The sequence below is a fragment of the Salmo salar genome, chromosome ssa27 (assembly GCF_905237065.1).
Source record: "Salmo salar chromosome ssa27, Ssal_v3.1, whole genome shotgun sequence".
NCBI lineage: Eukaryota > Metazoa > Chordata > Actinopteri > Salmoniformes > Salmonidae > Salmo > Salmo salar.
In genome coordinates this window covers 3,159,582-3,178,182 of record NC_059468.1, presented here as the reverse complement: position 1 = coordinate 3,178,182, position 18,601 = coordinate 3,159,582, and the positions used below count along the sequence as shown (strand labels likewise).

The following is an 18,601-nucleotide window of genomic DNA, read 5'->3' as shown; positions in this document are numbered from 1 at the left end:
CATAGCATTATTACAGAGAAGCAGACAAATTATGCTACCCTCTGTCTACTTAGTTTATTCAAGCCCGTCTCAAAATACAACACTGCCTTTTGAAGCTCTACCTGATGTCTAGAAATGCACACGTTTTGTGCTCTTGTAGGAAGCAATCACTCCTCCATTGATGACTACAAATGATCTAGAACTGGGGTAATAACTCACTAACTAGCAAAGGATAAGAAAACATTAACAAATGTGCACACGTCGCTACATGCTATCTGCATACAGGCCTACTGCAGCTCTGATTGGTTATGGCGCACTGGTCTGTGTAGAGTACAGGCCTGAGGCGTGCGTGTCAATGCAATAGAATCCTACTCGGATGCGTTCTGCCTACAACTAAGTCTTGCATAGTTAGTTTTGTTTCAGTTTGTTGCATTGAAAGTGGCTAATATTCAGTTGATTCCCACAGTAAAGTGAAACAGTTGATAGTTTTAAATGGAGAAAACTCTAGAAAGTAGAGTGAAGTTCAATTTCGTGCTTCTCTCTACCGTGGGAGCTGTGTGCGCAGCTCAGAGGGAACATTTGTTGCACCCCCCCCATATATTAACCTCTGAACAGCCTCAATTCGTCATGGCATGGACTCTACAAGGTGTCAAAAAGCATTCCATAGGGATGTTGACTCCAGTAATTCCCACAGGTTTGTCAAGTTGGCTGGATGTCCTTCGGGTGGTGGACCATTCTTGATACACGCAGGAAACTGTTGAGCGTGAAAGACCCAGCAGCATTGACAGACCGGTGCGCCTGGCACCTATTACTATACTCCCTTCAAAAAGGCACTTAAATATTTTGTCTTCCCCATTCACCCTCAATGGCACACCTACATAATCCATGTCAAGGCTTAAAAATAAATAAAACTTATTTAACCCGTCTCCCCTTCATCTACACTGATTGACATCAATAGCTTTTACCTGGATTCACCTGGTCAGTCTGTCATGGAAAGAGCAGGTGTTCTTAATGTTTTGAACACAGTGTATATTCCAATAAAGCAGAGGAGTTCTTTTGATAATGAAAGTGGTCCGTCATCATCCGAGAGGAGTTCATTCCTAAGTGGCTGTAACATCTCCCTTGATCTCTCGAAAAAGCACCACATCAGTCACTCAAGAAATATACTTTGAAGGTCACAGCTTCACTTGGGATAAAAACAATGGGATGAGAAGATAATACTGCCACGGGGGCTTTGCAGCAGGGGCTAGGGGGAGGAGGGAGCCACCAACAAAAGGAAACCTGGGGAAATGTTGCTTTTGAAAACGTAACACGAGATTATGTAATCAAGGATCATACAAATGAATAATGACTAAGGTTTCAATGGGGTTTTGTACCACATAATTCAGGAGACAGATTTGACTTGGAGTATTTCTATTTATTATAGATCCCCACTCTCATTGGGGGTCCATCAAATATTAGGGCAGTAATATATATATATATATATATATACATACATACATACATACACAATTTTTAAACAAATACATTTTACAACAGATTACACAATACAGTAAGTGTGTGCCCTCCAGCCACTACAAAAGACAATTCAGGTGTACCTGTGTGTGACTCGTCAGTTGTCGCTGTTCCATAAGGTGTATTTACCTCTTTTAAATGTGATTTTACTGCTTGCGTGAGTTGATGTGGAATAGGGTTTCATGTAGTACTGTGTGCCTCCATGTAGTACTGTGTGTCCGTTCATGACTAGGGGACTGAAGAGACCTCTGGTGGCATGTCTTGTGGTGTATGCATGGGTGTCTGAGCTGTGTGCCAGTAGTTTAAACAGACCTCTGGTGGCATGTCTTGTGGTGTATGCATGGGTGTCTGAGCTGTGTGCCAGTAGTTTAAAAAACAGACAGCGCAGTACATTCAGCATGTCAATACTTCTTACAAAAACAAGTAGTGATGAAGTCAATCTCTCATCCACTTTGAGCCATGAGTGATTAATATGCATGTTATTAATGTTAGCCCTACGTGTACATTTAAGGGCCAGCCGTGCTGCCCTGTTCTGGGCCAGTTGTACATTTTTCCCCAAGACCCTCTTTGTGGAACCTGACCACATGACTGGGCAGTAGTCCAGTTGCAACAAAACTAGGGCCTGAAGGACCTGCCTTGTTGATATTGTTGTTAAGGCAGAGCAGCGCTTCAGTATGGTCAGATCAGATTAAAAACATAGTTGATTAGATAATCAGTCAGGCAGAAATGCAGGGATGACACGAGTGGAAAGAAGAAACCACGTAAGCTACTGCTGTCTTTGTTGGTCATTTCGGAACAGTCTTCCAAATCGTTTAGAGAGCCTTTGAGGAAATGAAGGTCGTTCCAAAGACACTTACCAAGTTAAGCTCACCTCTGCTGTCAACCTGGTTAACGCCCGGGGCAACAACGCTGCGGCAGCATCCGTTTTGGCTCTGTTACTTAACAAAAGAACACCGTCAGTGGGGAAGATATTCCTACAAAACCAATCCCAGCATAATGTTTCTTGCAAAACGATTGTCAATACTGACGGTATGACAGGTTTTTCTGAAATAGTTTCTAGACTGAGAATGCAAAGAACACTTTAAAGCTTAGGCTAGCCTAGGCCCTACATCAAGACCAAACTTGACCAAAATCTAGGCTTGAAATTGGCTCTCTGGTGAATCAAAGCCGATTTGATAAAAGACTAGACTACATAATGGACTCTGGGATTTTTATTTCTGTCCCGTCTCGACTATCTGAGGAACTGTTCGTGACATGTTGGGGTCCAGGGTGGTGAGACGAGCACAACCTCTTGCCAAATCCCTATCCTGTCTTAAGGCAATGTTGATCCATCCGTCATTTTGGCTTTCTGGAATAACAAATCATTTCCTGGTCCATGGGTGCAAACACAGACGCCAACTAATTTTAACCTCACAAATAATAAAGTGTAAACAGTTTTATCATGGATTCTTATTTCAAGCTGTTCTTCGTAAACTCTAGACCCTAATAACCAACATTCTATCAAAACAAAGTGTTCTTTGCGAGGTAATTATTCACGGGTCCCCAGTTGTGGAGCAATAGTACGAGAGAACATTAATGGGCTTGGCACAACTCCAGAAAGCCTGTGGTGTTCTGTTCACTGTGCATGCATGTCTGTTAAGATGTGCATCACCAGCTTCATTAAACAAATCTTCATTTGTTTCCCCATTTGCAGGGGGAGGAAAATAGGTAAGGAATCTAGCTCCAGATTTATGATCCAATTGAAAGCGGACAACTCAAACTCAATAACCCCAGCAACCGAGAAACTGATGGGATGCGAGAGGAAGGATGTAGCATCTCCATTACCTTCACGATGCCGGTAAGTCAAAAGCAATTGTAAATGTTTTGTTAGGTGTCCAGTCACCAGACGGTTACTTGGCAGCAACAGTGCTGAAGGATAAAGCACCTGACCTTTAACCTTGAATACGAGCCCTATCGCTATCCTTTCTATTTGAGTCATTCACTGATAAAAAAAAAAATTACATGACGGCGCACGTTAACAAAATGCTTACTATCCCTCAAAGAACGATAAGAGACAAGGGCATCCTTCTACTGGTCAGGTCACAGGTGTCAGGCTTTAAGTTCTGAGGGCACAGCCGTGTGATACTGTAGCCACCCTGCAATTGGTTAGCGTACCATGGCTTCTGCACTGGCATAGCAATGGTACTGAGGGAATTCCTGTTCCTGATACTGGTGAGGCGTTGATCAGATTGGCATCAGCAATATCTTTACAAATCCAGATCTCTCAGATTCGGAACTCTCAATATTGTCAGAATGGATGGTATCATGGCAAATACTGGTGAAAAGTGCTACAGCAGTGCTGTATCCACTAACGAGTGGGCTCCCCGAGTGCAGCGCTCTAAGGCACCGCATATCAGTGCTTCATCAGTGCCGTATCCACTAACGAGTGGGCTCCCGAGTGCAGCGCTCTAAGGCACTGCATCTCAGTGCTACAGAAACCCTGGTTTGAATGGGACTCCCATGGGGCGGCAGACAACTGGCCCAGTGTCATCTGGGTTTGGCCGGTGTAGGCCGTCATCGAAAATAAGAATTTGTTCATAACAGACTTTCCTAGTTAAAACAAAAAAAGGTTCAAATAAATAAATAAATGTACTGACAGGTACTAAGTGACACTGCTACGGCTTGTGGTTTGGCTCAACAGTTATCTGATAAATATACTGCTCAAAAAAATAAAGGGAACACTAAAATAACACATCCTAGATCTGAATGAAATAATCTTATTAAATACTTTTTTCTTTACATAGTTGAATGTGCTGACAACAAAATCACAAAAATAATCAATGGAAATCCAATTTATCAACCCATGGAGGTCTGGATTTGGAATCGCACTCAAAATTAAAGTGGAAAACCACACTACAGGCTGATCCAACTTTGATGTAATGTCCTTAAAACAAGTCAAAATGAGGCTCAGTAGTGTGTGTGTGGCCTCCACGCTCCTGATGAGGTGGCGGATGGTCTCCTGAGGGATCTCCTCCCAGACCTGGACTAAAGCATCCGCCAACTCCTGGACAGTCTGTGGTGCAACGTGGCGTTGGTGGATGGAGCGAGACATGATGTCCCAGATGTGCTCAATTGGATTCAGGTCTGGGGAACGGGCGGGCCAGTCCATAGCATCAATGCCTTCCTCTTGCAGGAACTGCTGACACACTCCAGCCACATGAGGTCTAGCATTGTCTTGCATTAGGAGGAACCCAGGGCCAACCGCACCGGCATATGGTCTCACAAGGGGTCTGGGGATCTCATCTCGGTACCTAATGGCAGTCAGGCTACCTCTGGCGAGCACATGGAGGGCTGTGCGGCCCCCCAAAGAAATGCCACCCCACACCATGACTGACCCACCGCCAAACCGGTCATGCTGGAGGATGTTGCAGGCAGGAGAACGTTCTCCACGGCGTCTCCAGACTCTGTCACGTCTGTCACGTGCTCAGTGTGAACCTGCTTTCATCTGTGAAGAGCACAGGGCGCCAGTGGCGATTTTTGCCAATCTTGGTGTTCTCTGGCAAATGCCAGAGAACACCAAGCACAACCCCCACCTGTGGACGTCGGGCCCTCACACCACCCTCATGGAGTCTGTTTCTGACCGTTTGAGCAGACACATGCACATTTGTGGCCTGCTGGAGGTCATTTTGCAGGGCTCTGCTAATTGCCTATAATTTCCACCTGTTGTCTATTCCATTTGCACAACAGCATGTGACATTTATTGTCAATCAGTGTTGCTTCCTAAGTGGACAGTTTGATTTCACAGAAGTGTGATTGACTTGGAGTTACATTGTGTTGTTTAAGTGTTCCCTTTATTTTTTTGAGCAGTGTATTATATAGCCTATGTTAGACTAACTAATGGAAACAGAAATGACTTATAGAAAGGCTCCACAATACATAGAAGTCACTTGAACACCCCCCCCCACCCCCCCACCACCACCACAGCAAACCGAAAGGGCCAGTCCATCCTATGGAGTTGGAGACTAAAGGGATCAGTGCAGACAAGGGGTATTATGAAACGTGGGACATTGATTTGCATTTGGAAGGCCACTCACTTCCTCAACCACCAAGCTTCACATCAAGGACAAATTAAATTCAAGAGCTGCTGAAAAAAAAAAAAGCATATTATATATTAATTTCTGAAAATCAATTTGAGGCTGAGAGAGAGGAAGGGGCAAGAGGATAAAGGAATCTCTGCTTTTAATACTAAGACCGTTAGAATGAAATCTCTTGGATTTTAAAAGGGTTCTGTCATGAGAAACTCAGTTATGATAAATAAACCTAGAGAAAAATAGAACAAATCATTTTTTTATTGAACGCTAGACGATTTGATTTGTGGTCATATTTGGTGATAATTAGGCTAACACAGCATGCAGCAAAATACTATAGAAGATCCTTGAACTCAGTAGCACTGACAATCATTAGCAGCAAGTCACATCTCGCAAAATTGACTTTTTGTTAACTTTTCAAAGGACTGGAGAAGAGAAACTGTGGCAGTGCAGGCCTATGATTAAACCTACACAATTTCAAAACACCAAGAAAGAGGCCGATGAAAATCAAAGGAGAAATAAAAATGTTTATACAGCAGTCTGAACTAACCGATAGTAAAATGTACAAAACTGCATGAATTTTTTTCTCTCCAGATATATCCTTGAGGGTATGCTATTAAAAAAATCTAAGAATACATTGAAATTGGATATTAAATAGCCTCTAATGGATTTGAGGGGCTTGCCTTCAGTGTTAATGATCATGACCAGCTCTGCACTAAGTACACTAAAATATAAAGTTCACTACACAAAAACGAACGAAAGAAGCAGATGCTAGATTAACCCATTACTTAAACTAGGCCTAACCTGCATGTTTGATTTGCTGGCATGCTTTCTTCACATCAAAAAAGCACTACCATTTTAATGTCCAATAACTTCCACTTCTCACAAAAGGACCCTGTGGTCAATTTTCATCTACTTATGTTGCGAAAACAGGCTTCCTGACTATGCTGAATGCATGCATGATCAGTATGCTCTGCACCCGTCAATCATACTGCTGTACCTCAGGTTTTTACCTCCATCAGGCTTAGTTCAGGGGATGTCCTAATGTCAGGCTCACTTGATTCTCAGGGGGTTAAGACTGCCCCTCTCGTCCCCTCCTGTGGTTCTCCATGGCTACCCTGCGCAGACTACTTGTCAGAGCAACTGCAAGGCGTGATTGAGTGAGGGGATTTGACAGTAATCTGACAGGCCCGTCTTTCTCTGGCTGTCACCGAATGCCAATCCATTCCAGCTGTCACTCTTAGACACCCCTCTCCCCATCATCCTTTACCCACTGCCCTTCACCTCTCCTTCCGCCTGAATGTCGCGGCACTATGATGACTACCCTGGGTAACCGTGTCCTTGAGTGGCTGTCAATGATTTGCCAACGTGAAACAAAAAATGTGGCCTGAGCCGCCGTTCTATAATGTCACGGGTTGCGATGAAGCCATCTCTTTTTCATTGCAATAGGGGATGAACTGGAACACACTGCTTGAACAATAGCAGCATCTGCAGCAGGCAAACATGGGGGCAGTCGGACTGAACACAAGCTAGCGGCATATCTAAAATGGGCAAGGCGCCTCTATAGCTGTGCCAAGAGGACACTGTGTGCTTACAACAGACAGCAACTGAGATGGTGCCCATGTCCAGAGAGAACAATACACCAGGCCCCATTAAAATAAAACGCCCTGCCTCTGCCCTGGACGGCAGGACCAGATACACCAAGTAGCCAGCTGGCCAATCAGCTTGCCAGGTAACCAGCCAAAAGGGACCAACAACCCCAGAGAATCAGCCAGCCAATCTGCTAGCAAAATCAACCAGTAACAGAATATGCCAGATGAGCTCACTGGAAACACCGATCAGCAGCCATCTAGTAAATGATTCTTCCAACCCACAAGAGGCAGACTATGGCCCAACCTTCACAATAGCCCTTGCTTTCACAGCCCTTTGCTTGCCGTTACGCTACCTTATCTAGACTGCTGTTTGAAGTTAAAACTTCTTAAGGCTAGGGGGCACTATTTTCACATCTGGATGAAAAGCGTGCCCAAAGTAAACTGCCTGCTACTCAGGCCCAGAAGCTAGGATATGCATGGAAGATTTGGATAGAACACACTAAAGTTACTAAAAACTGTTAAAATTATGTCTGTGAGTATAACAGAACTTATTTGGCAGGCGAAACGCCGAGGACAAACCATCCAGGAAAAATAAAAATATCGAGGTCACCCTTTTCAATTGGTTTTCTATGGGGAACTAGATTTGAGGGACCTGGTTGCAGTTCTTATGGCTTCCACTAGATGTCAACAGTCTTTAGAAATTGGTTGATGTTTTTCATTTGAAAAATGAAGAAGTAGCCATTTCCTTTCTGGGAGTAGAGCTAAGTGTACTGTTGTGGTTGGGGCGCGCAACCTGAAGCTCGCTCCACTTTCATTTTATCCTCCATTGAATATAGTTTATTCAGTCTTAAATTTGATCGATTATTTACATTTAAAAATACCTAAAGTTGGATTAGGAAAGTTGTTTGAAATGTTTGGATCAAGTTTACAGGTAACTTATTAGATACTTTGTAGTCATGTTGCGCTAGTTGGAACCGGTGTATTTTCTGAATCAAACATGGCAACAACAAAAAAAAATTACATTTTGGGGATATAAACGACACAATTTATCGAACAAAAGGATCATTTGTGATGTTTAATGGACATATTGGAGTGCCAACAGAAGAAGATCTTCAAAAGGTAAGGCATGAATTATATAGTTATTTCTGACTTTTGTCGCATCTGGCGGGTTGAAATCTGATTTTCATGTGTTGGTATGCTGGGCGCTGTCCTCAGATAATCGCATGGTTTGCTTTCGCCGTAAAGCCTTTTTGAAATCTGACACTGCGGCTGGATTAACAAGTTCATCTTTAAACCGATGTATAACACTTGTATGATTTATGAATTATTATTATGAGTATTTCTGTTTTTGCTATTTCACTGGGTGTTGTCAAATCAATCCCCCCGTTAACGGGATTGGCGCGCTAAGGGATCACTAAGAAGTTAAGGACTTCCACTATCAAGTTTGTAAAAACAAGTTACAGAAGAGCTTGGGTAGGCTAATATGGAAATAGTTGAAAGACAGAAACAAAACTAACACTCAAGCGCTCAGCTATTTGAACTTCACTAAAAAAATATTAAGCAGTTGATCTTCTTAAAGCAGCTCTGCTCCCACTAAGCAATCCCATCAGGCTCACAAGAAATTCAACATTAGTCTTATAAATGGAAAATAACCCCCACAAGATTCCCTGCCCAATGAAAAACTGATAGGCTATTGCATTTTTGGGACAATTGATTCTCTCGCTCATGAGAGGCCTGGTGTGCGATAAGTGGCCTTTGGCCCCCACCGACCGATGGCTGTCAGCTTCTAGCATCATCCAGCCTCCGCCCCTGATATCCATTCCAGCTAGATAGGCGATATCCCAGAGATCAAAGGCCAACTAAAAGTTGACAAGAAAAAAAAGAAAAAAAATGTTGTGGCCATCAATCCACCACTACATTAGTTATTCAGCACTGCGTAAATACTAACCATCCTCTCAGGGAGGGAAGTGAGAATGAAATCTCAGGACCTGGCAACGAGGGGCTTGCTTTTTTTGTGCATCAGCAGATTAGGTCCCTTACATTTCTGACCAACATTCTCGCCCTAGACTCCTGACGTTTCTGTTCACCGAGATGTAACGCCAAAGCAAGGGGGTGGCGAAAGTTGAAGCGTAACATTGACAGCCAGGTGGGCGCTCACACTACCGAAACAGAGCAATCATTCTGAGATGATACCTACGATGAGGTCACTGTTCCATCTGTTATTGCAAGATGGATAGGTTCTGCTGGTCATGGAACAACAACTGCATCCAAGTGCATGTGGGTAGGCAGACTATACAGAGAGAAAGCGGGAGAAAGTACTGACTGAGGAGAACAGCAATTGTGAGCTGTTTTGATGTCAGTTAAAAGTGGTAGCCTGAGTGCAGCAATTGTGTGTAGTCCGAGGGAGAGGATGTAAAATAACATTTTTTTTAAAAGCCATAGGGTTTATTGGCAGAATACTACCCTACAGGTTTTGCAAGCGATACGTTTTATACCATTCCGCTAGTTCAAACATCCCCCCTGCATACACAGCCTCACACAGAGACCTCTAAAAAAGCCTAAGGCTTTATCTCCCACTCCCCAGGATGCTGGCCTCCTTCAGAAAGACATTGATATTTAAGGCCACTGGGGTCTTAGCGGTAAGCAATTAATCACATTAACAAATAGTCCAGCGCGCTGTCGCCCTTTATCACGGTGATGCTGCATTGCCTCTGGGCTGCTGACAGGAAGAACCTCTCGTTAGGCAGCCTCGTAGCACACTTTCAGAATCACACCGTTAGGTATGCCTATGTATAATTAATTTGGGCTGAAAAGGGGAACGTCAGCAATTGCCAATTCCGTGCGAGTAACTCAACCACATTCCTCTTCCCAGCTGTGCACAGCTTTGTCCATCCTTATGAAATGAGGGCTGTTTGTATAGGAGGGCCTTGCGCTTTGCTGCAGACGGCAACGACTCTGCAAAACCTGCTCGATCACTATTCACATAATTCAAAAATAAGAAAAATGTCCATCTCAATGAAACCGATTGAAATAAACAAACAGGAATGCAGGTGCTTTATAGTCTTAGGTGTGCTTATTTCTACAGTGCGAGTGTATATAAAACACACACGTCACCCCCCTCCCCTTAGGCAGTAAACAGTATACCGACGTATTTGGAAATAGCCAAGGGATGGTTTTTCAATACTTGGCTCATCACGCTCTAGCAACTCCTTGTGGTGGGATGGGCACCTGCAGGCTGACTTCAGTTGTCAGTTGAACAGTGTTTCCTCTGACATATTGGTGCAGTTGGCTTCCGGATTAAGCGAGCAGGTGCTAAGAAGCACAGTTTGGCGGGTCATTTTTCAGAGGACGCATGACGTCTCCCAAGCCCGTTGCAGTAATGAAACAAGGTTTGTGAATAGCACAACGGGAGAAAGCTTGAGCTGTGTATTGACAGGGGTCACGTTTTATATTGAAAGTCAGTGTTTTTTGGCTTCAATAGAGTGATCAGAGGGACGTGCAACTATAGTTTTCCTTCTCAGAAAATACATTACTGGAACACATTCGGCAGACAATAGCTTAATTTTCATCAGATGACAGAAGTGCAACACTATTTGGCTGGCAGTCACAAGAAAATATGTGTACAATGAAAAAGCAAGGAATTCTTGGGGGAAAAAAATGATGCATGGCAATCATATTTGTGTTTATCATAGAAAGAATGTAGCCAGCCACATTTCCTAATGTTTTGCTTACAACAGTAAGCTGTTCTGCACATGCTCTGAAGGCACGGCTAGGGATGACGATTAGGCTGGCAGCTTTGTGAGGGTTAACACGTTTGAATGACTTACATAGGTCCTCAGTGGAGTGTGTAGCCCACGTTGTCGTCGGGGGCACTCCTTGGCAGCTCATTGGTCATTGTGCTTGAATCATGAGAAAAAGGGTATTTTTCCCTGCCACATACACCTTGTGTCCCACCTGAATTGCTCCTGCACTTTGTCCCTATACTTGTGTTCCGCCATCTTGAGCGATCTGCGTAGGTCATATTTGTACTGTTTAATCAACCCATTGTCCCCGGCAACCTTGCCCTGTTTATAAGCAGCGTCACTCGCTTTAAGTTTTCCTACAAGGCTGCCATCAATTCACGGTTTTTGAGTCAGGAACATTTTGAAAAGACTAACGATACATTTTTTTGACTGAGTCGCCATATTCATTGATGTTATCTCCAGAGGCAACCCATAACATATTCCAGCCCATGTGATCAAAACAGTCTTGGAACGGGAATTCTGACTGGTCGGACCAATGCTGTACAGACCTAACCAACTGACCTTTACTCTACCCCGACGACAATCATCACTGTTGCAGTTTTTAATATGCATATTGGCTGCATTCTCCTCTCTGTTCTCAGCCCATCTGCTCTTACCCCATCTTCTCAGAGCAGGCAGGCCTGTTGCCCGAGTGACTCCAGACTCCACAGACACAGCATGTACACATACTGCTCCAGAGCCATTAACATTCTTCCTTCAGACAAGCATGAGTCAAAACTTTGTTCATTTGTAGTCTCTCACGTTTGCTGGTAAATGTCCAAACTCACCAAAAATTACATTTCGGAAGCTCCTACCTATATACAGCATGTATAACTTTGAGCTGGATTGCCTGTCTTTGCAATTAGTTTATTTTGGTTTGCACATTTAGCTAGCCAACACAGTAAATAGAAAGGTAACTTATGTAAAATATTTGACAGTATGGAAAGGCTTAGGCTACAGTATTGCTGTGCGATATGAGCGCGACATCATTGCCCATTTCATCTCAGAGACTATACCAGGACATAGAAATCCAATCTATTGACAAACTAAATATTGAACAACAATGCATTTTGTATGCCGTGGCCTAATGATAATAGTTCTGAATTATACAGCAAAAAAGGACGTCGTCACCATAGAAGTCTGATTTATAACGGGGAAACGTGCATATGTATGGTATGCCCCAAGTTTATAAATCAGTCTTTTCAGAAATGGCGCAAGCTGATCTTTAGTGTAACATTTCCACGACGGTTATAAAAAGAGGCCCCTCGGCTCTAAGCTCCTTCCTGCCAGCTCAGCTCCTACGCGTGCTGCAGGTGCCCAGGGTAGGAACAGCACGCGGCGGCCATATCGCCTCCACCACTGCCTCTGCACCCTGGGGATGGGTACACGGGAAATGGAAGTTAATCGTGAGCTTAGCATCAACAACCTTGATTGAAGACAACAGGAGAATAAAGTGGTGCGAGTGATCATTCCCTCTGTATTGGGTGTGATACAAATTCTGTTACGCCTGGGACTGGAGAGCGGAGTCTAACTGAAGCCAGAACACAATCAGCGTCTTTGGTATTGAAAATGTGCTTCAAAGAAATGCACAATGATTGGTCTCATCTCACGGGGCTCCTCAACGCTTGGCTAATTAGCAGGAGCCTTCATCATACAGCTGCCTTTCCTCATCTGCAGGAGCCCAACAAAGGTTCCTTTTTACATGTCAATTCAATGATCATCAGGATGAATCTGTGATTCTAAAATCGATGAGTCACTTCCAAGAGGGTGGGTAGAGTGATCCAATGCGAGAACACTAACGAGATAAAGATTCTTTCAACATGAGCACTCACTATCCAGAGTACATTTAAAATGCTCCTTTTGTTTTAAAAACATTCCATCTCCTTGGGTAATTACCCATTTGAGGTACTTGCAATTCTGGCCTAGGCCTGCATTTGATGACATAGGTTAAATACAATTGGAACTATGGAGCCAAAGCACTGGTAAGCCCAATTCATTGCGGGGGATTGGATCAAATCAAGCCTTGTGCGGTGTGCGCCGAGAAATGCATTATAGGGACTCTGTTTTGTTTTACAAAGTTTGCCACCCACTGCAGGTAATTGGACACCACACTGCACTGAATATTTCATTAGCTGTTGGACAGATGGCTGCGACAGATGCTGCAGGGAATAAACTTAGGTTTTGGAATACTCCTCAGCCAAGCCGCTGTTAGAGATATCTATGAGAATTGGATCTTTTCCACATCCTGCTTTAGAGTAAGTGGAGTGAGTTGCACTATCCTTGCTTCAAATAATCTGCCTTGATACATGTGAGAGACCAGGGATAACTGAAGGATAGACTGAGTCCAAGTTCCCTACATGTGCACTGTCTGGATGGAATCCACTTTCTTTTCAGTCAATAACCCAGACAGATGTTACAGCAGACATGGGGGGGGGGGAAAATCAACCCCTTTGAGTGGTATTGAATGGCTCCATCAGCAGCTTGGCAAATATTGAACAAAGAGAGAAATTTGCCAGAGGGGATTTAGGGTGTCACTTCCCCCAAAAAAGGTGTGTAGGCTATCGCTTGGATTTCAAGCTTGTGGTATGAATTTCAGTAAGCTCAATGACGTTTGCAATCCCTTCAGTCAGTCAATGCAGCATCTTGACGAATGAGATGTGCCGTAATTGTTTAAATGATCAATGCTGAAGTTAGACATGAGTTTCTACAAAAAAAAACCTTACGCAGATTGACGTAGCCTTGTGTTTGAAAGAAGTAGCCTACAGACCGACCAAATTGGCTATATTATTACTGTAATACCCCCAACTGTTCTCCAAAAGTCCAAGAGGTGTGGAGAATAATCTTATCGAGCAGTGTTAAAGATAACAGGCTTGTCATGCCACTCACAGACAAATGTTTGCATATTTCAATATTAGCTTGGCATACTGCTGACAGAGCCAATCTCGCATTTTCAAATTGCCTGCTTGTTCAACATAATGGTTAGTTTCATATAACTATAGAGGAGGCTCAACCAAAAAGCAATAGTGGTATTATAGCATCTAGGCAACAAAGATTACCAACTCAGTCCTCAGATAAGCATGACATTTGTTTATAGCCATCTAGCCTATTCTATTCTCGCTGGCAAGTAAAACACTTGATTCATTGATCACAAGCATTTGGACGTTGACAGCGATTTAATCAACAACAAAAAAAAGGAAAAAAACAGACCAAGGCTCAACACAAACTCAATGTCATGAAAGAGAATTGATTTGAAGAACGCTCTTTGAATATACTCCTAACAGCAGCAAGAGTTACAAATCACCTGCTGCATCAAATATGACACGCCTGGTTTGAATGCATCTGGGAGAGCTTGATAGATGGGTGAATGAGCTCAGGTCACCTAGTACATCACACAGCTAGCAAACGATTTACCTTACAGAACGGCTGGGAAGCCATGTGACCACCCAAGGTAGTCCAGCAGGCAGCATATCAGACATAGGCAAACATAATCAATGGCACCCTTTTCCCTATATAGTGCAATACTTTTGACCAGGACCCATTGGGTGTCATTTGGGACTCACACAGTGCAATTCTGCATTGAGTCTCCTTGTAATTTTGCTGAGGAGGTTCTCTGGTGCTCTACTTGAAGGTACTTCCTACAGACAACACACCTAGGTCTGGGCAAAGCTTGGTGCTTCGAACGGGAGAGGAATAATAGTAGTTGTGTGAAAAGTGCAGCATTAGCCCAGGATCTACCAATTATCCCTGCTCGTTAACATAGCACGCTAGCAAATACTCAGTCTTCCAATCATTGCACTAACGTCAGTTAGCGTTGGCTAGCAAAACTTCCTTCATACTGGACACAGACATGAAAATGGTATCCACAAGTTCATCTGCCTCTGGGGATGTAGATGAAGGGCCTCATTGCCAAAAATCCCAAAGTTTCCCTTTAAAATGAGTGCACACCAACACTGCCTAGGCAGATTAAGATGCACTTTATTGATGATAATGCGCTAATTCAGATGTTTAACTGCAGGGACAGCCTTGCTAACACCTTGGGCAATCATGTACACTACTAGCCAATACTTAATGGTCATTCCAGTAACAACACTTGAGTATTGGCTAGTAGTCTACATGAAATAAAAGCACAAAAGTGCTATTTGAATGGGACACTGCAATACTGTTTTGATAACAATCCCAAACATGAATGGCAGTGCAGCCTAGTCGGCCAGTACAGTGTGAACCATTTTTGACAGATAAACAGCAGAATAATCCTGTGTACAGTGTGAAGGAATGGCCAAGAACAAATTGAGTGGAGACATGGCCCCTGGCTTAGGGGTTTTAATACTGCCGTCATAAGAAATGCCACGTCAACTTTGTATTATATTTGGCAGCGTCCAACTACATTCAAGCTGTCCAGTGGCCACATGAATGTTAGGAGGACAATACAATTGTGAAGAGCAGTACTTACATGGCTATTCTAAAGTATTAATCATTTCCACAACCTTTTGATGTTTTTGGGATGACTAATTATACTCTCACCTGAGATGCAGAACATAGTTGACCATGTCCTACCCAAAGTGAAGTGGCACTGACTGTCCTCTTGGAGCAACGATAACACTGGCTAGGATGCTCAATTTGGATGAATGAGTGAATCGATGAATGCATGACTAGAACAGGGCTCTCCAACCCCAGTTGTAACTAACCTCATTCAATTTATCAACCAGCTAATTATTAGAATAAGGTGTGCTAGATTAGAGTCGGAGTGAACCTTCAGGGCGGGCAGCTCTCCTGGACCAGGGTTGGAGAGCCCATCAACTAGAACAATAAAGTTCTAGGCCTATTCCTCATGAGGAAATGTCATGGGTGTTCTGACTTCGGGGCATTCCTTGCCTAGCTAACTTTACAGTAGTTAGCTAACAATCCGTCAGCCTATTTATAACACTGAGCATATTGTTGCTTTTCAGGTTGACCTGTGTTAGTTTTACAACGCTAGCTAGTTAGCTATTAGATTGGCTAACTAAAGTTACTCATCATATTTGAAAAACCGTCCGGTGAAAGTTTTGCAACCGCTGAAGTTTTTGCATGATACAGTAGTTGACTACGAAAACTGCATTATGCGGCCAGGGAGACAAAATCACTCGACGTTACCGTGCAGTCAATAAAGCGAGGCATCAACCCATCTAGAACAGCAACAAGCATGAGTCTCTCGTGGCTAGTGATCCTATTTACTACAACGCAATCAAAGAGTTTTGGGCTAACTAGCTAATATTGGAAATGAGTTAGCTAACTACTTACCATGGATCAAACTCGTGGATGATGCTCTCGAACCGGATCACTGCAAAAAGTCTTGAACTGAAGCCTGCCAACCAGGCCAGAAAGAGAATGGTAAAGGAGAGTAAGGACTGCCACCCTGCTGGCTGTGCCAGTCCGCCAGAGAGGCCTCCTTTGCCCCCTCCTCCACACGCGGCGTTAGGTCGGCTGTTACCATGCAGCGAGCCCCCGGCATTCAAGGACGCTTTGTGCTTGCTGTCAGTGGCTGTGTGGTGCTCCGCCATATTCTGCGTGGTTTGAAAGAGCACGCTTCCCTATCTCCCTTTACTCCCGTTCAACTCCCTATAATTGGACGTGCTTTTCTCTCCTTATCTTCGCTGTAAATCCACCGGCTTTTTATTCACATTTGTCAGTGACACCCACCATTACATACAGCACGCTCTTGCAAAAGTGAATGTGACTGATTGCTGATGGGAGGGAATGGGCGGAACCACAGGAAACACCGACAGCCTCTCACAGAACGACAGGTACGACAGGAGCCAAAGACTGCTGAGCCGTTGGATATTAAATAACCAATCCCGCGCAACGACTACGATGACAGACCGATTTATCTACCAATGGAACGTCAGAACCTACATAAGAACGTTGAAACCCTGGAAATGAATTTATTATAGGGGCTACAATATCATTTTTAGATCCGCTTAAAAATGAGTAATTATGGTTTCTTTAATCATTTACTGTGTGGATTTGATCGTGATTCAAATGTTGGCCAAGCTGCACATAAAGTAGTTGCATGATACCTGTCCCTGACTCTGAGAATGGAATGGGTGGGTTGTCTTGTCTTGTAGACAGGAGAGAGACTGTGAGATTGTGAAGATGAATAATTTTAATGTGAAGTGATATTTCTATTGCCCTTGGAGGTTCTCTGCTGAGGCATGGGTATTAATAAAGATGTATGTGTTCTCCTCACTATTTGTCCCCCAGCAAAGACAAAAGTACACCATAAATCATTGTGTAACCTAGGTATAGTTCTATGGATAGTACAGTCTGCAGCTTTTATTCTATGCTTTTTAGATACGTAGGCATCAACAGAGGAAATGGGTGAGTTTTTTAATTGACTGTGATACAATTGATTGGAGATCAATAGATTGAATGATTGGTTGATTGAAATGCTATAATATTGGATTCTGCCACAAATGTATTTGTGTGTGCAATATCAAACACATTCTTCACAATATGTTCCATGAGACAAGAAAAACTCATGGGCAGTTTACATCCCTGGAGGGAAAACTAATGTGGGTATTATAACAGTACTTATTAGTACAATGCACCTCACTTTGTATTCAACTGACATAAATACAAATAAAAAAAGGTATTCTTGACACGTTGCTGGAATACAGCATCTGTTGCATACTTGGCTGTTATATCTATATTAGGTACATCATTCAAGCCAACCTACACAGTCCTTGCCCTTGAACATTTCTCTTCACTGCATTTTACCCTGAAAAAGAATGAAGTAGCTTTTCTATGAAAAACAGGGTAATTGAATATACATTTTTAAAAAGTGATCTTCGGAAACATTGAATATGAATAGATGTTATGAAGAATGTGATATGAACAGAATGAAATAGATAGCCTATCTAAAAATGGTTTTATTCAACTCACTTCCCGACAATGCAACATCTGTGTTGCCTCAGTGTGGTATAACACACCAGCACCATAAACACAGAGAAGGCTATCAACTTTCACAGTCAATGTACAGATGTACAGTACCATTGGGTCACATAGAAAATAGGAAGAATATTCATAGTGGAACATTGGTGGGTAATTGAAGCTTGGGCCAGCTTAACGGTGGGCCTGGATAGAGAGATGATGGAGACAGAGATAAGAGGGGGATAAAGAGAAGCAGATGAAGGATGAAAGAAAGAGTGATGGTGTGATGCCTTGCAGGTAAACCCGAATCAGATTAGGTCCATAATACAGACAAACCACTGCATATGTGTACTATTGCTGCAACTCAGAGCCAAGGGGAGGAATTCAGCCAGAGACAATGTCTCTCATTCATCACGAATGCCTGCATATTCCACAACAGGCACATTACCCTCCAAAAAATCCTGAAAGTGTGACCTTTGAATCAATGGAAAACAACGCCGTGAAGATAGTTTCAATGGCATCCATTGTCACAGCCCAGATGAAAACGAGCTGCTCTGGATGCAGATGCTGGCTGGGCATGGCAGATTCACTTGCTTCTGTCTCCTGAGAGAGAGCCTCGAGTGTCTGTTTGTTCCTCTCTGTCTTTCATGGCTCCTTGTTGACTGGCTTTCATGAGTTCTTTAAAGAGGCATGCCGCGAGACAGAGATAGTCTGCAGGTGCTTACTCAGCCAAGGCCTAGCATACAAAGATTCAAGATGG

General features: G+C 43.3%; 1 protein-coding gene across 2 annotated transcripts in view; it reads right to left on the bottom strand.

The window, feature by feature from the left end:
• Positions 1 to 17,542, bottom strand: part of LOC106588202 (dolichyl-diphosphooligosaccharide--protein glycosyltransferase subunit STT3B) — a 110,706-nt gene extending 93,164 nt beyond the window's left edge. For both annotated transcript variants that reach the window (XM_014176962.2, XM_014176961.2), the window contains exon 1: positions 16,213 to 17,542. In XM_014176962.2, the coding sequence (XP_014032437.1) occupies positions 16,213 to 16,472 (260 nt within the window). In that variant the 5' untranslated portion in view covers positions 16,473 to 17,542. The remainder of the gene's footprint in view (positions 1 to 16,212) is intronic.
• Positions 17,543 to 18,601: the final 1,059 nt, after the last annotated feature.